The sequence below is a fragment of the Caretta caretta genome, chromosome 2 (genome assembly GCF_965140235.1).
Source record: "Caretta caretta isolate rCarCar2 chromosome 2, rCarCar1.hap1, whole genome shotgun sequence".
Lineage (NCBI taxonomy): Eukaryota > Metazoa > Chordata > Testudines > Cheloniidae > Caretta > Caretta caretta.
In genome coordinates, this window is record NC_134207.1 from 61,526,406 (window position 1) to 61,548,333 (window position 21,928).

At 44.1% G+C, this 21,928-nt stretch overlaps 1 protein-coding gene across 10 annotated transcripts in view; it reads right to left on the minus strand.

Moving 5' to 3' along the window:
* Positions 1-21,928, minus strand: part of CSPP1 (centrosome and spindle pole associated protein 1) — a 179,546-nt gene that overhangs the window by 83,272 nt on the left and 74,346 nt on the right. For all 10 annotated transcript variants that reach the window (XM_048840881.2, XM_048840878.2, XM_048840876.2 and 7 more), the window contains 4 exons: positions 15,566-15,738; positions 13,972-14,090; positions 2,509-2,587; positions 2,094-2,214 (listed from right to left, as the gene is read on the minus strand). In XM_048840881.2, coding sequence (XP_048696838.1) covers positions 2,094-2,214; positions 2,509-2,587; positions 13,972-14,090; positions 15,566-15,738 — 492 coding nt within the window. The remainder of the gene's footprint in view (positions 1-2,093; positions 2,215-2,508; positions 2,588-13,971; positions 14,091-15,565; positions 15,739-21,928) is intronic.

The window sequence follows — 21,928 nt, forward strand, 5'->3', positions numbered from 1 at the left end:
TCATCAGTCCAACCATACAATCTGGTTTTACTAGTGGATAGAAATAAAAATCCCAGTAAAAAGTTACACAACTCTACCATTTGTAAAATAGTGCAGGCACGGGGTAATATGTTTGCTGATGCCTCACTTCTATATCACCTTTGCTTCAGTTCTCTTTCCCTCCACAGACGGCAAGATAGAACTTATTAAAATAACCTCCACAAAATTTGTGTAATGTAGATTTTTGAAAGACCAAAAAGACATCAACTTAAAAACCACAGTTCTGTCCAAACGTTTTTACCTACTATATTTACACATTATTTCTAAAACTGCTGTAGTTGAAAGATTCAAGAAAAAATATTTTCTCTACTTTTAGTCTTCATTTGACAGTATCAGTCTCATTGTTTCTCCTTTAATCAGATAAGGGGGTCAGTTTCATCTCTTTGCATGGGTCGTTCATACAGCAATGAGGGAGAAAACATTTTTAAATAATATGATCATGTAACTGTGAAACAATAAATATTGCCAAAGAACCCAAGGACAAGTGCAGTATCTGAAACTGCTTCAGATCCTTAAAAAACTGATTAGATTCCAGATTGACAGCATCCATTTAATAAGGAAAATCTATTAAGAACACATTTAACAAAGCCAAAATTCCAGCTCCCTTCTGAAAGCAGTTTAATAAAAGGACAAGCACAAGCTAGGCATGAGGAGAAGAGCCTTCATAGTCTCAGCTTCCTGACAATACCACAAGTAGACTTTTCTCTAGTTCTCTGAACCTCTTTTTTGTCTCTGTTACACTACACAACCCCTCTTTATTTCCCTTCTTTACCCTTCTCTGCCTTCCACACTCTCGCTCTCTCCTTCATCCTTTCACAACCCTACTTCCTTCTCTGCTCCTTTCTTTTCTCCTTTGACCTTTATTTTGCTTATATATTCACATTCATTCCATGTCTCCCCTACTTCCTTCTTTCATGTGCCTCCCCTGCCAATCAAGAAAATACTAATACTACTCTAGTTCTTTAAATCCATAGCTATTGATGATAATTTTTTTAACCACCAAGATATGTGTAACAAACCCAAGTTACCACAGGCTCTCACTGCTGTAACTGTTATACTCTTTTCCCTCCCCTTGACAGTTATATTCTTACTTAGATTGCAAGCTCTTCAAGATAGTGACAGTATCTTTCATTTGTCTTTATCGTGTCGGGTTCTCGCAGTAACTGAATAAGAATAATAATACTGTGTACCTTTTGGCCACAATCTGTCACCTCAGAGATGGCTGCATTTCAGTGCTGCAGTTGGTATACAATCTGTGAAAGGCTTTGGGATTTGGGGGCAGGGAGGGGAAATGAAAGAACCTAAACAATTGTTGTGTCTGTTTGCTTCTATGCCTTTTTCACATCAAAAAGGGAGATTTTTTCCTTCCGCCCCCATTTATTCTTTAATTTCTTCGTTATTTAAGAGTGAAAAACTGTTGTATTTTTTTCAATTAGAAGAACTTATATTACAATCCCTCCCCACAAGTTTTTGACTGTTAGAAGTATGTCATGAACTAGAGATGGTGGAAGAAGCAAACTTCTTTGGTGAAGTCTGACTGACCTCTAATACCCATTAGACTTAGTGGAGAAAGAAAATAAGAACGTATCTTTTTGCTGTAGTGTTGGTATGAAGACATATGTGACTACACTGCTGTTACACGTGGCTTTTTAATAGTACACCAATAGTATAACCACCACATTTCTAGGCACATTTATATTTAGTCTCCTCTTTGCCCACTGTACCTGAAAGTTTGCAATGAAGTATGAAAGCATGGTTATGGTCAGGAAAATTATCATATGGAAGTGGAAAAAGCCACCTGTTCCAGCTTGTATTCAGAGTCATATCTGTTCAATTTTACTAGCATAGTTTTACCAAGCCCACAGAACACACATATCTAAGGGAGAGTGGGCTAGATTCTATTTCACAAAATACATTATCAACTGAACTATAAGCTACGCTACAATTGCAAAACGTTAATTATCAGCGACCATGGATGAACAAGAATTAACACAGTTTTACTTTTAGATCTCAATTTGCATAGCTAGTAGGTAAGAAAACAAACTTTTTAATACCTGCTGTTGCAATTCTTCTTGATAAGAAAAAGCTGACTCTTTGAAGGGCTTTGGTTTTTCTTCAGGAAATATTCCTAGACCTCTGGGTCTACCACCTGTGTTTCTCTGTCCAATGTTACTTCTGAATTAAAAAACAAACAGATACAAAGAAAATTAATACAGTTTAATGCAAAAAAGAAAAAAGTAATTCCTGCTTGAAACACAAAAGTGAAACCTGAGATTTTTTTTTTTTCACAGCCTATCAATCTGTTATTTTCACTATCCATTTATGAATTCGTATACTAAATTACAGTTCAGAAACTCATGACCAGAAGTTTGAAGAATTTATTTTAATACTCTTGCTTCAAAGATGTATCCCTGTTAGCAAATACACCAGAAGTTAAAACAATACTAAAGGAACACAGCTAATACTTACACAGCCTGATCTGCTGGTACTTTCCCTGGAAGATCCTCAATATTAGGTGCAGGATGCATTCCCATCATTCCTGCGCCATCTAAAAAGTAAAAGACAGTCATTTCAATCTAGCACGGATATGGACACATATTTCCGTTATCTAGATGAAAATATAATTTACTGCCCAAAAACTAAATGCACAATTAAGGTTGAGCACCCTTTCCAGAAAGTCAAATGAATCTAATACTTAAACCTTTGAAAACCATGAAATCATAGAATCATAGAATAACAGAGTTAGAAGGGACCTCTGGAGGTCATCTAGTCCAACCCCCTGCCCAGAGCAGGACCAATCCCCAACTAAATCATCCCAGCCACGGCTTTGTCAAGCCTGACTTAAAAACTTCTAAGGAAAGGGATTCCACCACCTCCCTAGGTAACGCATTCCAGTGTTTCACCACACTCCTAGTGAAAAATTTTTTCCTAATATCCAACCTAAACCTCCCCCACTGCAACTTGAGACCATTACTCCTTGTCCTGTCATCTGCTATCACTGAGAATAGTCTAGATTCATCCTCTTTGGATCCACCTTTCAGGTAGTTAAAAGCAGATATCAAATCCCCCCTCATTCTTCTCTTCCGTAGACTAAACAATCCCAGTTCCCTCAGCCTCTCCTCATAACTCATGTGTTCCAGACCCCTAATCATTTTTGTTGCCCTTCGCTGGACTCTCTCCAATTTTTCCACATCCTTCTTGTAGTGTGGGGCCCAAAACTGGACACAGTACTCCAGATGAGGCCTCACCAATGTCGAATAGAGGGGAAGGATCACGTCCCTCGATCTGCTGGCAATGCCCCTACTTATACAGCCCAAAATGCCATTGGCCTTCTTGGCGACAAGGGCACACTGTCGACTCATATCCAGCTTCTCGTCCACTGTCACCCCTAGGTCCTTCTCTGCAGAACTGCTGCCTAGCCATTCGGTCCCTAGTCTGTAGCGGTGCATTGGATTCTTCCGTCCTAAGTGCAGGACTCTCCACTTGTCCTTGTTGAACCTCATCAGATTTCTTTTGGCCCAATCCTCTAATTTGTCTAGGGCCCTCTGTATCCTATCCCTACCCTCCAGCGTATCTACCGCTCCTCCCAGTTTAGTGTCATCCGCAAACTTGCTGAGGGTGCAATCCACATCATCCTCCATATCATTAATGAAGATATTGAACAAAACCGGCCCCAGGACCGACCCTTGGGGCACTCCGCTAGATACCAGTTGCCAACTAGACATGGAGCCATTGATCACTACCTGTTGAGCCCGACAATCTAGCCAACTTTCTACCCACCTTGTAGTGCATCCATCCAGCCCATACTTCTTTAACTTGCTGACAAGAATACTGTGGGAGACCGTGTCAAAAGCTTTGCTAAAGTCGAGGAATAACACGTCCACTACTTTCCCTTCATCCACAGAACCAGTTATCTCATCACAGAAGGCAATTAGATTAGTCAGGCATGACTTTCCCTTGGTGAATCCATGCTGACTGTTCCTGATCACTTTCCTCTCCTCTAAGTGCTTCAGAATTGATTCCTTGAGGACATGCTCCATGATTTTTCCGGGGACTGAGGTGAGGCTGACAGGCCTGTAGTTCCCAGGATCATCCTTCTTCCCTTTTTTAAAGATGGGCACTACATTAGCCTTTTTCCAATCTTCCGGGACTTCCCCCGATCGCCATGAGTTTTCAAAGATAATGGCCAATGGCTCCGCAATCACATCCGCCAATTCCTTTAGCACTCTCGGATGCAACGCATCTGGCCCCATGGACTTGTGTACATCCAGTTTTTCTAAATAGCCCCGAACCACTTCTTCCTTCACAGAGGGCTGGCCACCTCCTCCCCATGCTGTGCTGCCCAGTGCAGTAGTCTGGGAGCTGACCTTGTTCGTGAAGACAGAGGCAAAGAAAGCATTGAGTACATTAGCTTTTTCCACATCCTCTGTCACTAGGTTGCCTCCCTCATTCAATAAGGGGCCCACACTTTCTTTGGCTTTCTTCTTATTGCCAACATACCTGAAGAAACCCTTGTTGTTACTCTTAACATCTCTTGCTAGCTGCAACTCCAGGTGTGATTTAGCGTTCCTGATTCCATTCCTACATGCCCGAGCAATATTTATATACTTATCCCTGGTCATTTGTCCAATCTTCCACTTCTTGTAAGCCTCTTTTTTGTGTTTAAGATCAGCAAGGATTTCACTGTTAGGCCAAGCTGGTCGCCTGCCGTATTTACTATTCTTTCTACACATCGGGATGGTTTGTTCCTGCAACCTCAATAAGGATTCTTTAAAATACAGCCAGCTCTCCTGGACTCCTTTCCCCCTCATGTTATTCTCCCAGGGGATCCTGTCCATCAGTTCCCTGAGGGAATCAAAGTCTGTTTTTCTGAAGTCCAGGGTCCGTATTCTGCTGCTCTCCTTTCTTTCTTGTGTCAGGATCCTGAACTTGACCATCTCATGGTCACTGCCTCCCAGGTTCCCATCCACTTTTGCTTCCCCTACTAATTCTTCCCGATTGTGAGCAGCAGGTCAAGAAGAGCTCTGCCCCTAGTTAGTTCCTCCAGCACTTGCACCAGGAAATTGTCCCCTACACTTTCCAAAAACTTCCTGGATTGTCTGTGCACCGCTGTATTGGTCTCCCAGCAGATACCAGGATGACTGAAGTCGCCCATGAGAACCAGGGCCTGCGATCTAGTAGCTTCTGCGACTTGCCGGAAGAAAGCCTCGTCCACCTCATCCCCCTGGTCCAGTGGTCTATAACAGACTCCCACCACGACATCACCCTTGTTGCTCAGGCTTCTAAACTTAATCCAGAGACGCTCAGGTTTTTCTGCAGTTTCATACTTGAGCTCTGAGCAGTCATACTGCTCCCTTACATACAGTGCAACTCCCCCACCTTTTCTGGCCTCCCTGTCCTTCCTGAACAGCTTATACCCATCCATGACCGTACTCCAGTCATGCGAGTTATCCCAACAAGTCTCTGTTATTCCAATAACATCATAATTCCCTGACTTTGCCAGGACCTCTAGTTCTCCCTGCTTGTTTCCCAGGCTTTGTGCATTTATATATAGGCACTTGAGATAACCCGCTGATCGCCCCTTGTTCTCAGTATGAGGCAGGAGCCCTCCCCTCTCACACGCTCCTGCTCGTGCTTCCTCCTGGTATGCCGCTTCCCCACTTACCTCAGGGCTTTGGTCTCCTTCCCCCGCTGAACCTAGTTTAAAGCCTTCCTCACTAGGTTAGCCAGCCTGCTCGCGAAGATGCTCTTCCCTCTCTTCGTTAAGTGGAGCCCGTCTCTGCCTAGCACTCCTCCTTCTTGGAACACCATCCCATGGTCAAAGAATCCAAAGCCTTCTCTCCGACACCACCTGCGTAGCTGTTCATTGACTTCCACGATTCGACGATCCCTACCCCGGCCTTTTCCTTCCACGGGGAGGATGGACGAGAACACCACTTGCGCCTCATACTCCTTTATCCTCCTTCCCAGAGCCACATAGTCTGCAGTGATCTGCTCAAGGTCATTCTTGGCAGTATCACTGGTGCCCACGTGGAAAAGCAGGAAGGGGTAGCGGTCCGAGGGCTTGATGAATCTCGGCAGTCTCTCCGTCACATCGTGAATCTTAGCCCCTGGCAAGCAGCAGACTTCTCTGCTTTCCCAGTCAGGGCGGCAGATAGATGACTCAGTCCCCCTGAGGAGAGAGTCCCCGACTCCAGAGTTCCCATCCCATCCTGACCTGTAATCTTAACTGTGTTCCCTAGAGCTGGCAAAAGTCACTGGGGATGTACTGTAAGTATGTTTCAGCCAGGTCAGCCCTATAATAAGCATACATTAGGAATAAGTAAATGTGCCATTTTATGTTATGTGTTGTCACACAACACTGAATTCCCTCATTTGTCTGCACACACTCCAACTGCCCCTCATGATGTTGGAGACAGCTGTGTTGACTGGTGCCACGATTACCTGCAGCAATTTGCCAGAGCCCATACTGCGATACAAGAGGTGCATCTGTACTGAAAGGGACCATGGACCCCTTGTTTCTGTGCCGTTACAGAGCTGGACAAGAAGAGGAGCATAATAGTCTATTCTTGGGAGGGGATCTGTAGCATCCTAGGAGCATACGTGACAGTATGCTTCAGGGCAGAGATAAGTGCAGGCAACATTCCAGAGGGAGTCCTCAGGACAAGGAAACTAGGGTGGTCTGTGCAAAGCAGAATTGGTCAAGTATAGGCCAGATATAGCCAACTGTTGTTCATTAAGCCTGCCCTAAATACAAGGTTTGCCTTAGTGAGGACATGGTCTGACAGTTTCTCCTACTATCCTCCAGTGCTGTCTCTCTTCAGCAGTTCATATCACCTGCAAGGATAGAGAACTGTGATGTCTGTAGACGGAGGTTGAAAGAAGGCACAGGAAAGGCTGTGGTGTAGGGCTAATGTGCAACTTAACCCTTTGTTTTCTGGTTTTCAGAGATTTAAGCATACAGTATATGCATTCAGCATTCTAGAAGGGTACCAGGCACTGCACTAAAATTTATGGAAAATGAATTTCCATTGTTTTTTGAAGAAAAAACGGTTACTCACCTTCTCGTAATTGTTGTTCTTCGAGATGCGTTGTTCATGTCCATTCCAATCAGGTGCGCACATGTAACGTGCAGGACAGCCAGAAGATTTTTCCACTAGCGGTATCCGTAAGGTTGGCCTGGGCGCCCCCCGGAGTCATGCCCTCATGGCACTCAATATAGTGCCCTGACGACCCAACCCCCCTTCATTTCCTTCTTGACAGCTACTCTGACAGCGGGGCAGGAGGGTGGGTATTGGAATGGACATGAACACCACACGTTGAAGAACGGTTATGAGACGTTGAGTAACCGTTTTTTCTTCTTCGAGGGCTTGTTCATGTCAATTCCAATCAGGTGACTCGAAAGCCTAAGTTATGGAGGAGGGGTCGGAGTTGTCCACTGACTGGAGCACTGCTCTACCAGAGGCCGCATCGTCTCTGACGTGCTAGGTAATCACATAATGCACAGTGAAAGTATGTATGGAGGACCACGTTGCCACTCTGCGTATTTCCTGGGTTGGAACCTGCACCAGGAACGCTGATGAAGAAGCCTGTGCCCTGGTGGAGTACGCAGTGAGCTAAGGGGCAGGCACCTCTGCCAGTTTGTAACACTCTCGGATGCAGGACATGATCCACGACAAAATTCATTGAGAAGAGACTGGAAGACCCTTCATCCTGTCTGCCAGAGCCACGAAAAGTTGCAGAGACTTTCGGAATGGCCTTGTTCTCTCGATGTAAAAGACAAATGCTCTGCGGACATCCAACGAGTGAAGCCTCTGCTCCCTGCCCTTGAATGTGGCTTAGGATAGAACACTGGGAGGAAGATGTCCTGGTTCATGTGGAAATGGGAGACGAACTTCAGGAGGAAAGCCAGGTGGGGCCTCAGCTGAACCTTTTCCTTATGGAACACAATGTAAGGAGGCTCTGATGTTAGGGCCTTGAGCCCAGACACCCTCCTGGCTGAGGTTATCGGTACCAGAAACCGCCTTGTACGAGAGCTAGAGCAGGGAGCATGTAGCTAGCGGTTCAAAAGCCGGTCCCATGAGTCTGGAAAGGACCAGGTTGAGCTCCCAGGCCGGGACCGGCTGTCGAACTTGCACTTATAGTCTGTCGAGACCTTTGAAGAAACAGCTGACCATAGGGTTGGCAAAGACCGACCAGCCCTCTGCACCTGGATGGAAGGCAGAGATGGCAGCCAAGTGAACCCTTACTGATGACATGGACAGTCCCTGCTGCTTGAGATGGAGAAAGTAGTCCAATATGAATGGAATAGAAGCGAGTGTCAGGGACAAATGATGCTGTGCCGACCAAATTGAGAATCTCTTCCACTTGGCAAGGTAGGTAGCCCTGGAAGAGGGTTTCCTACTGCCAACGAGAACTTGTCTAACCTGGTCTGAGTAGGAACACTCCACTGGATTTAGCCACAGAGCTTCCATGCCGTGAGGTCCAACGACTTGAGGTTCGGGTGCTGGAGACAGCCGTGATCCTGAGTTGGGGGAAGAGCAGCAAAGTGACTGGGGCTTCCAAGGACATGTCCAGGAGCAATATGCACCAGTGTTGGTGGGACCAGGCTGGGGCTATCAATATTACCACCGCCCGATCCCTCTGTATCTTGAGGAGCACCTTGTGAACGAGAGGGGTAGGCGGGAATGTGTATAGGAGACAGCCTCCCCAGGGAAGGAGGACACATCTGCTATGGAGACCGGGCTGTGATTCAGGAAGGAGCAGAACTGCTGACACTTCCTGTTGTGCCATGTGGCAAAGAGGTCTACCTGGGGAAAGCCCCACTGCTGGAAAATGGAGTTCGCGATGTCCGGGTGTAGGGACCACTTGTGGCCGTGGAGCAACCTGCTGAGATAGTCTGCTAACTCATTCCGAACCCCAGGGGGTTCGATGCTTGCAGGTGTATTGACTGCTCCACACAAGGCACTTTCTGGCATAGGGGAGAGGAGCATGCACCCCCGTTTGTTGATATACAACATCACCGTGATGTTGTCTGTCATCACTGATACACATCTCTCACTTAAATGGGGTCGGAAAGTCTGACATGCCAGGCGTACCGCTCTCAGCTTTCTGACATTGATGTGGAGAGCAAGCTCCGCCTGAGTCCAGATGCCTTGTGTCCTGAGGTCTCCAAGGTGCGCCCCCCCCCCAGTCCAAATCCGATACATCCAAAACCAACAAGAGAGTTGGCTGGGGGCTGAAGAAGGGGACCTCTGTTCACACTAGCTTTGGATCAAGTCACCACAGAAGGGAGTTGAGGACCAGGTGAAGCAAAGTCACAACCCTGTCCAAACTGTCCCTGACTAGCCGACACACTGAGGCGAGCCATGACTGGAGCAGCCAGAGTCTGAGCCTGGCATATTGCACCACATAGGTACAAGTGGCCATGTGTCCCAGGAGCTTGAAGAAATTCCTTGCTGTGGTGGTGGAGAAATGCCTGAGACTCCAAATGATGTCATCCAGGGCCCGGAACCTCGATTCCGGTAGGTATGCCCTAGCCTGTGTCGAGTCCAGCACTCCCCTATGAACTCTATCCTCTGAACGGGGGACAGAGTTGACTTTCCCACATTCAGGAGAAGGCCCAGTTTGTCGAACATTGCTATGATGCATTCGACTTGCGCCTCTACTTCAGCCCTGGAGTGGCTAGTCGAGGTACGGAAACACCCGTACCTGGCGCCTGCGCAGAAACGCAGCCACAACTGCCATGCATTTGATAAATACTCAAGGCGCCACTGACAGGCCGAACGGAAGGACTGTGAACTGGAAGTGGCTGTTGTGCACCACAAACTGAGGTATCGGTGCCGAGATTGTCGACGTCAGTGCACCTGCCGGATGGGTCCCCTGCAGCGGTGCAGAGGGCGTGTGGCGGCCCAAAGGATGCCAAGGCCACTGACGCTGGTCTGGGACCCTAGCTCTGGTGATAGGCCCAGGGTGTCCAGAAGGGCCACTGAGGAGCCTGCCACTGTCCTGGCCACTGTGCTGAGTAGGGCTGTCGGTCACGGTGGGAGCGAGATCTGCTCCTACTGGAGTGCGATGACTCTGCTTCCAACTCCAAGGTCTCCAACTGTGAAGACCACAGAGGAGCGGAGCCACTCGGCACTGGCGAGTGATGCCAAAAGGTCTGATGCTGCCTCAAATGCTTCCGGCATTGAGGGAAGCTGTAGGTCCTTGTAGCAGCGGACTGGCGAGCGGTGCAGGTCCGGACTCAACAGGACCCCTCCTGAGGCAGGAGTCGACGAAGGCCCCACCAGTTGGACACTTGATGGGGGGTTGCTGGCCACCTGGTCTTTAGACCTGGTCAGGGAGCGCCCTCTGTCAGTCTCTCTTTTATGAGGCACCGGTGAGTGAGACTGGTGCCTGGGACCTGTGCGTGGAGCTGTGGCGGTGTTGAGGGTCCTTAGAGGAATCCGTTCTCAGCACTGGCTCGTGTGTCAACAGTGCTGGAGCGCTGTGCACCAAGGAGGCGGTACTTGGGATCGGGTCCGCCGTGCTGGGGTCTGACTGAGGCTGAAGCACTGCCTCCATAAGCAGAACTCAGAGGTGCTGTTCTCTGTCCTTGAGGGTCCGGGGGCGAAATCCCCTACACATTTTACAGCGGTCCCTAAGGTGACCCTCCCCAAGACACTTCAAGCACGAAGTGCACAAGTCACTTCTCGTCATAAACTTGCTGTAGTCGGAGCACGGCTTAAAGCCTGGGGACTGAGGCACACCCCAGAGCTGCGGCAACATGGGGTGAGGGGAACCCCCAAAGGAAACTTATGAGACAAAACTATCTATACTAACTAAACTACTACTGAATCGAACTACATAAACACAATACTGCGAAGCATACGCTTGCCGAGGCAAGAGCAATAGGGAGTTCCAGCTAGCCGTCACAGGCAATAAGAAGGAACTGAAGGGGATTTGGGTTGGCAGGGCACTATATTGAGCACCATGAGGGCATGACTCCAGGGGGTGCCCAAGCCGACCCTACAGATACTGCTAGGGGAAAAATCTTCCGGCTGTTATGGCGCGCGCACAGCTAATTGGAATGGACATGAACAAGCACTCAAAGAAGTGGTGGTATTAGTGAGCAGGGAGTGAATGGAGAACAGCTGGGGTTGTGGGAGTGCACAAGGTTTTCTTGAAAAACCCTAACCAACACTCAGGTATCAGCTCTGCTCTCCTTCTGGCCCCTCCATGCTCCTACTATGGCTGAAGGGCCCATGAAGAGGAAGGGATGTGGTAGCCAGTGTGCTGTGAGCAGCACATCTACCATCTGGAGGCAACAAGGGGGAGCGGTGCCAAGCCCCAGAATCCATAGTCCACTTTGGGGGTTAGTGAAGGAGAAAAGGGCTCTGTACAAACCTCTGCAGCCTAGGAAAATTGCAGAAGTGTGAAGTGGGTTCATTCATCTCAATGGGATGTTCTCAGGTGAATCAGTACTCCCCATGGATGAATACAAGCTGACATAATAGGTCTGAGAGTTATGAATGGACACAATTCATCTCAATAAAGTGTTCTCCTCTCCTGTCTCACAAAGTCTATACATATCCCTGTTGTGTCATACAAGTATTGGAGATAATTTCACTACGGACTTTAGAGAATTTGAAAATTAAGAGTATATAATCTAGGGGGATCTATATAGGGAACCCATTGATCAAATAACCCAAAATTTGCAACACAAATTGTACCCCAACCCATATGATGGCATATCAGTTTTCAAGATCATCTCCCTATAGATTTTAAAGCATTCTGATTATTAAAATCAGTAATTTAGTGAGGCCGCATCTGTATTTGAGGAATCCTCTGACCAAATTACCCCAACTTGCACCATTAATTCTACCCTGGCCTGAATGTGGCCCAGCAATATCATGCTGGGACAGTAGCAACAGGATTTCCATTTTAAAGGAGTGAAAAAGGGTATACAGAAATTCTGCCTTTTGGGTTAGTGGTCATTTTTAAATGTCTACTGTCATTTGTGCACTGCTTGATTTTACGATGGCAATTTATGGGGCAAAATATCATTTCACATTTGATATGACTATTGTTTATGTGACTAAGGTTTTCCAGTGTCTGATATTGCCTTTCAACCCCAATTTCACAGAAACTTCAGCTCTTTGAGGTAGATTGGATTAATTATAATAGAATTTTTTTTTCTTTTTTTTTTTCATGATCGTTATGATTTAGTAACTTATTTCATAAATTACTGTTTTGATTCACAAAAATATCCTGGTGCCGCACTAATTAATGCTAACCTTATGACAGTCCCTAATATGGCTGCCTTTCCTGATGCTTAGAAACCCCTTTGATCATGCTGATTCTGATGAGAATCCCAGCTATTTGCTTTTCTTTGTTCACACCCGTCCCATTGTTCAAGAAATTGGTGAGGAGGCATGCAGCATGATTACGTTACTCTAATGCTGCTGCTTACTAGATTCTTCCATCTTCCCTCGACTTAGGTGATGTTTACACTAGAGACTTTACAGCGGCACAACTGTACCGATACAACTGCGCTGCTGTAAGTTGTCCCGTGTAGCTGCTCTATGCCGACTGGAGAGAGCTCTCCCATCGTCAAAATTAAACCACTCCCAACAAGTGGCAGTAGCTACGTCGGTGGCTGATGCTCTCCTGATGATCTAGCGCTGTCCACCCAGCGCTTCTGTCGGTGTAACTTATGTCGGTTGGGGTGTATTTTTTTCACACCCCTGACCGACAAAAGTTTTACTGCTAAAAGTGCGAGTGTAGACATAGCTTAAATTAAAGCTATTCTTCTTGGCAATAGTTCTAAAATAAAATCTGAGTATTTAGACTTTGAAATACTGGCTCTTAAACCAAAAGCTTTGCTCTCAGGAACATTTTCCAGAAGGAGCACTTGCAGAAAGTAGTCAGAGAGCAATTAATGTGCATAACACGCATTTTCAGAAAGCTGCCACATTCAGGACTTGAACTTGCAGTACATGGGTAGTGCTGAAGTTCTATGGGCACACAATGTCAGCTTGAGTCACCCACTTACTCTGACCTCAGGTTGCCTGCAAACCCTCTCGTATGCAACAAACCCATCCTGCTGCATTTGCACCAGTGACTTCCTTTGGCTTATCAACTTCACTCAAACTTCCTCAAAGGGGTGGGGCAATTTTGTACAATAGGTAAAATCAATCCCAAGCAGGTGACAGCAGATTGAGAAGGATCAGAGCCAGAGTTTGAACCCCAGGTGTGTAACAGTTACAAGAACTATAAAATTATGATTTTTTTTATGAGGGCAGTATCTTGGAAGCCCCTTGCTCACACAACTCAAATTTGGACCACTAACACCATTCCCATCTCAATGGGGCACAGCTGTTTTCAAGCCAATCCAATTATGCATATGAATTTTAGAGCACTTAGATAAATGGCTGTCAAACAGAAAGCTAGTCTTAAACTTAACTATAGCTATTGGCCCACTCTAATGTCAACATAATGTAAAGAAACTGTGCTTACAATTTTTTAAAATAAAAAGAATCTGCGGCCTCAAATGTAACTAGATTTCTTGCGGTAAAATTTTCATAAAGAAAATTCTACCATAAAGCAATGGCTCAGCATTTATCACTATCTTAAAAATACTTCAAAACCATGAGCAGTTAGGTTTCACAGTGAGAAGAGATTTTCAGTGAAAGTCAATGGACTTGTGCTCCTAAATCCCTCCAGCACTTCTGAAAGTCATCCCCCACAGTTGATACAAATTGATTTTTAAATCCACTATAAAATATATTTGTGTTATAGGATATTTTCCTTCATTTTATCTATTTTATTTAGCTACCAGGACAATCTGTTCTACTTCAAACTGTTATTTCTCCCTTTGTTTCTTCTTCCATTCAGGAAATAACTTTTTGCTTCTATTTTGGTTCATTGATTGCCAAGCAGCCAACTTACAGTATGCAAGATTAGGATCCAAAGGATTTCTAGCCCCATAGAAATAGTATGCATCATCATAGGGAGTTCTGTAGTTGTCTGTCAAAGTTGGGGGTGGAGGTGGAGGCAGAGGTGCAATCCTATATCAAAAGAAACGAACAAGGCCTTTTTTTATATTTTATTCGGCTACTAAATGAGAAAGCAGGACAAAAACAAAATCAGATAAGTCACTGTATGGGAAAGTTCTAGAATTAACTCAGTTAAGACTTCTCACTGAAGACTTGGTTGTGCCTTGTAAGCACACCCCTGAAGAGCACTAATCAAGCAGTCCCTGCACAAGACACATCCACGTGCACAAGGGCTGCAATCCTACTTGGCACTTACACAGGCCAGGTGTGGGTAGTGGGAAGGTTCTTTGTACCCTCCCTATATTGCTCAACAATTTAAGGTCCATGCACAATCTGGTCCTCAATTAGGACTGTTTATTACACAGTCTCCAAATGAAACATAAGACTTTGAGTCCCCATTTCTTAAATTTGAGATTTATATCCTTTATGTCTCATGTTCTAACAGGGAAACAGTAATATATACTTTTCTCATTTAAAACATAGAGCCTCAATTGTGAAACTGTACTGCCTCAATTTTTATATCGCACACTCATCTCACTTAAATGCCCCACAACATGCAAATGCCTAGATAGACGTAATAAATCTACAATTCATGACTAACTCCATGAAAACATTCACTAAGAAAGTGTTATGATTTTCACCAATACAGCCTCCCAAAATTTCTCAATCAATAAGCATGTCCAAAAGAAAACAAAAATGTACACCTGAAAAAGATTAAGGCCACGTTTATACTACAAAATTATGTTGGCCTACCTTATGTCAGCTTACAGCCACCAGAGTTATTAAATTGCTTGTGTGCACACACACTTGGCTCCTTGTGTCGGCGGAGCGCATCCTTACCAGGAGTGCTTGTACTGATTGTATTGAAAGTGTGGGGCACAGTGGGACAGCTCCTGAAGGCCACTAACAATCAACTAAGCAATGCAGTGTCTACACTGACACAACATTGACCTAATTACATCAACCATCACTCCACGTTGTTCAGGGAGATGGCATTACTATATCGGTGTAGAGCGGCACTTATGTCAGCAAGAGTCAAATTTAAGTGAAGAAACTTCCACAGCTAGGTTGACCCAAGGCAGCTTACGTCGACCTAACCGTGCAGTGCAGACAAGCCCTCAGTCAGTCAGAGAGACAGACAGAGAAAGAGAGAGCGCGCACAAACAAGTACATGTGCATATGCGTGTGTGTGTATATATATATATATATATATATATATATATATGAATAAAATGAGGTCTAGAGAAATAAACGCATTCATTAAAAGTTTATTATTTTATCTAGATAATTTTTTTCATTAACTTAAAAAATAAAAATTTGAAAATATTTGCTTTCACTCTTAACTAGCTATTAGAAGTGAAAGGAAAAGCACCACAATGGTCTGCTTTGCAGTCGTTCTGAAAGGTAATAATCCGTGTAACTGCAGAATTTCTATCTAACCAACTTATCAAACATATAGTCACAAAATAAACATTATAGACAAGCACCTGGGAGCCACTATTTCACCAAGGGTGTTGGATAATCCTCTGTGAAAGTCTTCATTCACTGGTGAAATAGTAGGTGCAGGTACAGGAGTTTGGAAAGCTACTCTGGGCCTTTCAGGTGGTGCCTTCTCTTCAGAAGCTCTTTCTGTCAAACCAAACTGCTTCAGTCTGTTAGGCTAAAGATAAAAAATATGGTTAATTTATTATGTCCATAGCCGTAGATATTTTGAACCTCAATTGTGTACAGTGCCAAACCCTCCTGTGCCCCTCAACTGTCACGTTTCTAGTTGTTATAAGCAAATGTACATGTCTTTTTAAATGATTTTTTAGTAAATGAACGAAAATTTTCAAGATAGATAAAAATACAAGTAAATCTACATTTACACGCTTTCATAGTGTCTCTAAAACCAAGCTTTTGTGGATTTTCTAGGAAATAAATTATTGCAATGTCCAGAATACAAATATTTTCAGTGGTCTATACTAGTATCTAAAACTGCCAGATTTCTACATTGACAGCATTTTCATTCCTGTTATGGTTAGGTAAATTCTTGAAAGAATGCTTCGAAGAAAAATACTAACTCTGTAACAGTTCAATTTGCAAAAGAAATAAATATTGAGACTTAACAATAAACATTTCAGAACACTAGCAATTAAAGAGAAAGGAATAGGAGATATTCTTTGTTATATTTTTATTAGATTTTCAAATCAACAAAGAAGTTACAGCAATTTTTTTCAAAAAATAGGGTGTCTGTTATATATCTAATTTTAAAAAAAATGTTTATTGATAATTGGTAGCCTCAGAAGAAAAATGAAGGTAACATGCAAATGCAAAAAGCATGCAAGCTAGTTTCAAAACTATCCTAATACACCCAAAAGACATTTCTCTACCAGCTGCTATGCACTTTAGAAATATTTTCATATTTTTTTAAATGACCTAATTAGTAGAAAGTAAAGATTATTCAATATTTCAAAAGAAAAACTGAATTTATTTAACAATTTTGCTGGTCATTAACACCAAGGTGCTTCGCTAAACGTGCATTTATGGATCAACCTGTGCCAGCAGCTGTTGAATACTACATAACCAACTGTGTATTATATAACCAACTTGGTATATAAGTATTTGAGATAGCAGCAATAGATTAGATGTTTACCTCATCATCACTTAGCTGCAAGACAGTATATACAATGACATTAGTACTCATCTATTTATGAACAGAACTGGGGAATTCAGGTGTAAAAAAATGTATTAAATTCTTAAAACCTGTTAGAATTTAACATTTAAGCTTATCATATTTAACTTTAAAATTACAAGAGGTTTTTATCAAACAGAAGATTTCATTTACACATCTTTTAGTTTTAAATTAATTACAAAGCATTCTACACTCTTTTCTTCAACGGTTTTTTACCTTTTCGTATCTTCATCAGTGGCATATTTAAACACCCATGCACACAAACATGTTTGTTGAGAGTTGTTCCCTATGTGTTCCCAGAGTCCCATACCAAAGTTATCAGGTCCAGATTTTTACACAGCAGCATCTTTTATTTTACTCAAGACATGACTATGACACAGTACGTCTGTTAGCCATTCTATCCCTACAGACAACTTACAAATTTACTTTTTAAACCAACAGTGTATTAGGCCACGTCTACACTACAGATGCTACAGCAACACATAGTGTAGACACTTCCTACATCAACAGAAAAGGTTTTCCATCAACGAAGGTAAGCCGCCACCCCAGTAGTTAGGTCAGCTTAACTACAGCTTTCAGGAGTGTGAATTTTTCATGCCCCTGAGCAAGGTGGCAAGGTCAATCTAAATTCTAAGTGTAGGCCAGGGCCTGCTATTATAGGCATATTACACACACACTCTACTTAACTAGCGAACATTGAACTTCTCTCTGAGAGCCAATTTAAACCTAGTAATATTCAGTGGCATGGACTGCTACTTAATGAGGATAATAATTCTACTTAATTGGAATGCCCTCAGTTGAATTAGTGGCGTTCAGGTCACTGTGTGCGTCTCAGACTCATGCTGGTTGTGTCAGTTTGCTCTTACAACAAATGCTGTTCAGTCCCTCTTTAACTGTGAAACATGCAAAGAGTACGAAGTGCTTCACTACTGCAATACTCCTAGCTGCTAGCTTCCTGTTTCCACACCAACTATATTCAAAGTCAAAAAACTACATTAGTTTAGAGTTAAGGTTGCTTGATGGTATGTTGTCCCCTTGCAAAACACTGAGCTGAACAAAACTCAAACTTCTGAAAACCAGGAAATGCAGAGTTAAGTTTGCGCATGCAACCCTAACTTTGTCATCTTTCAGCAATGCCCCAATTAACATACATACATTTACTCTGCAATCCTACAGTTGCTGAAATGTACAAGCGCTTCACCTCCTTTTACAATCCATTCACTCTCACCCACAGGATTCCACCAACACTGTTAAAGGACAAAAAGAAAAAAAAAAAAGAGAGAGAGTTGCTCATCCACCATCCCTCTGGTCCCCTGGAGCCAGCAGTAGCAAACGGGAATTATTTGCAAACACTCCAGTTGCAGTCAACAGTAAGTATAAGGGAATTGTAAAAGGCTGCAAAGAGATTAAGTTGTCCACATGGTATTCTCTCTGGGGAGTTGGTTAAGTGTGTGAGTGTACACCATGATTTGGAACCTCCATGAATCTTATTAATGCCAAGGTCCAGTGTGAGTATCTGCTACGTGCATATCAAAGCATCGCTCAGAGAGGATACAGCCAAGAGCAACCTTCCTTCCCCTCTCTAGTAGTGACAGATGGAATCCTATGCGTGAGAGTGAATGGGTTGTAAAGAGAGGAGAAGAGCTTGTACATTTCAGCAACTTTGGGGTTGGCAGCATAAACATGTGTGTATTAACAGGAGGTACTGTGGCATTGCTGAGAGAGGACCAAGTTCAGGTTGCATGGACAATTTTAAGTCTGCATTTCCAGGTTTTCAGAAGTTTGAGTTTTGCCAACTAAGTGTTCTGCAAGGGGACAACATACCACCAAGCAACCTTAACTCTACATTAACACATTTTTTTGCCATTGAATTTCCTAGTAGTTGTTTTTTTAAATAGGAAAAGGTATGTTGTTAGTAAGTTAGTAATCACTTAGGCAGTTCTATGCATGTCCTGCAATTTGCATCCCAAGCCAAATCAGTGTGTGGTCAGCAACCCCCACATCATGCTGTACTCCTCTGTCAAGGTTCCTTCCCCACTCTGAACTCTAGGGTACAGATGTGGGGACCTGCATGAAAGACCCCCTAAGCTTATTCTTACCAGCTTAGGTTAAAAACTTCCTCAAGGTACAAACTTTGCCTCGTCCTTGAACCCTATGCTGCCACCACCAACTGTGTTAAACAAAGAACAGGGAAAGAGCCCACTTGGAGACGTCTTCCCCCAAAATATCCCCTCAAGCCCTACACCCACTTTTCAGGGGAAGGCTTGATAAAAATCCTCACCAATTTGTACAGGTGAACACAGACCCAAACCCTTGGATCTGAAGAACAACAATGAATGAAGTTCTTAAAAGAAGAATTTTAATTAAAGAAAAGGTAAAAGAATCACCTCTGTAAAATCAGGATGGTAAATACCTTACAGCGTAATCAGATTCAAAACATAGAGAATCCCTCTAGACAAAACCTTAAGTCACAAAAAGACACAAAAACAGGAAAATACATGCCATCCAGCACAGCTTATTTTACCAGCCATTAAACAAAAGGAAATCTAATGCATTTCTAGCTAGATTACTTACTAACTAACAGAAGTTCTGAGACTGCATTCCTGATCCGTTCCCAGCAAAAGCATCACACAGACAGACCTTTCGTTTTCCCCCCTCCAGCTTTGAAAGTATCTTGTCTCCTCATTGCTCATTTTGGTCAGGTGCCAGCGAGATTATCTTAGCTTCTTAACCCTTTACAGGTAAAACGGTTTTGCCTCTGGTCAGGAGGGATTTTATAGCACTGTATACAGAAAGGTGGTTACCCTTCCCTTTATTTTTATGACATCCTCGCTCTCCCGCAATCTTCTTCAATCTTGTGATTCAGGAAGCGTCCAGAGCCATTGGCCATTATCTTTGAAAACTCATGGCAATCGGGGGAAGTCCCGGAAGACTGGAAAAAGGCTAATGTAGTGCCAATCTTTAAAAAAAGGGAAGAAGGAGGATTCTGGGAACTACAGGCCAGTCAGCCTCACCTCAGTCCCTGGAAAAATCATGGAGCAGGTCCTCAAGCATTCAATTCTGAAGCACTTAGAGGAGAGGAAAGTGATCAGGAACAGTCAGCATGGATTCACCAAGGGAAAGTCATGCCTGACTAATCTAACTGCTTTCTATGATGAGAACTGGTTCTGTGGATGAAGGGAAAGCAGTGGACATGTTACTCCTTGACTTTAGCAAAGGTTTTGACATGATCTCCCACAGTATTCTTGTCAGCAAGTTAAAGAAGTATGGGCTGGATGGATGCACTACAAGGTGGGTAGAAAGTTGGCTAGATTGTCGGGCTCAACAGGTAGTGATCAATGGCTCCGTGTCTAGTTAGCAGCCGGTATCTAGCGGAGTGCCCCTAGGGTCGGTCCTGGGGCCGGTTTTGTTCAATATCTTCATTAATGATCTGGAGGATGATGTGGATTGCACCCTCAGCAAGTTTGCGGATGATACTAAACTGGGAGGAGCGGTAGATACGCTGGAGGGTAGGGATAGGATACAGAGGGCCCTAGACAAATTGGAGGATTGGGCCAAAAGAAATCTGATGAGGTTCAACAAGGACAAGTGGAGAGTCCTGCACTTAGGACGGAAGAATCCAATGCACCGCTACAGACTAGGGAGCGAATGGCTAGGCAGCAGTTCTGCAGAGAAGGACCTAGGGGTGACAGTGGACGAGAAGCTGGATATGAGTCAACAGTGTGCCATTGTTGCCAAGAAGGCCAATGGCATTTTGGGATGTATAAGTAGGGGCATTGCCAGCAGATCGAGGAACGTGATCCTTCCCCTCTATTCAACATTGGTGAGGCCTCATCTAGAGTACTGTGTCAAGTTTTGGGCCCCACACTACAAGAAGGATGTGGAAAAATTGGAAAGAGTCCAGAGAAGGGCAACAAAAATGATTAGGGGTCTGGAACACATGACTTATGAGGAGAGGCTGAGGGAACTGGGATTGTTTAGTCTGCAGAAAAGAAGAATGAGGGGGGATTTGATAGCTGCTTTTAACTACTTGAAAGGTGGATCCAAAGAGGATGGATCTTGACTATTCTCAGTGATAGCAGATGACAGGACAAGGAGTAATGGTCTCAAGTTGCAGTGGGGGAGATTTAGGTTGGATATTAGGAAAAACTTTTTCACTAGGAGGGTGGTGAAACACTGGAATGCGTTACCTAGGGAGGTGGTGGAATCTCCTTCCTTAGAAGTTTTTAAGGTCAGGCTTGACAAAGTCCTGGCTGGGATGATTTAGTTGGGGATTGGTCCTGCTCTGGGCAGGGGGTTGGACTAGATGACCTCCAGAGGTCCCTTCCAACTCTGATATACTATGATTCTATGAATGCCAGTGCTGACAACCCCGGCAGTGCACATATTTCTTTTCCCTCAGTGGTCACATTACGTGCGCTGTCAGTTCCCAAGCTCCACACTATATATCTTCGGAAAACACCACATTAATCTGCGCTAAGATCAGGAAGTAGCCACTGGCTGCCCCACTACTCCCACCCCCCAGAGTCTAGTAAGAGAAAGTTACTTACCTTACAGTAACCAGAGGTTCTTCAAGATGTGTGGTCCCTATCTGTCTTCCACTGTGGGTAGGGTACACACGCGCTCCATGTGCCCAGAGCCAGAAAATTTTGAAAACTGTGTCAACTGGTCCACACATACACCCTGAGCTCAACTTGTGCCTCCAACCGAGGCGATAAAGGATAGGGCCAATCAACCACCTCCCCAATTCCTTCTCTAGCATGAATTAGAGATGATCCAAAGTAGAGGGAAAGGAGGGTGGGTAATGGAATATAGACAGGTACCACACATCTCAAAGAACCTCCAGCTACTATAAGACAGATAACTTTCACTACTTCTTTGAGTGCTGGTCCCTATTTGTATTTCACTATGAGTGACTGACAAGCAGTATTCAAATAGGAGAAAGATGTGAGGTTGTAGATGGCAGAGCCAAACAAAGGACTAACATTCCAAAAGATACATCAGCAGAGTAGTCTTGCACCAAGGCATAGTGTCTCACAAACATGGATGGAACTTCATGTTGCTGCCTTGCAGATATCAAGTAGAGGCACCTCTTGAAGCGATGCCATAGATGTTGCATGACCTCCTGTAGAATGAGCTCTGACCCCAAAAGGAGGGGGAAGATTAGACAACTGAT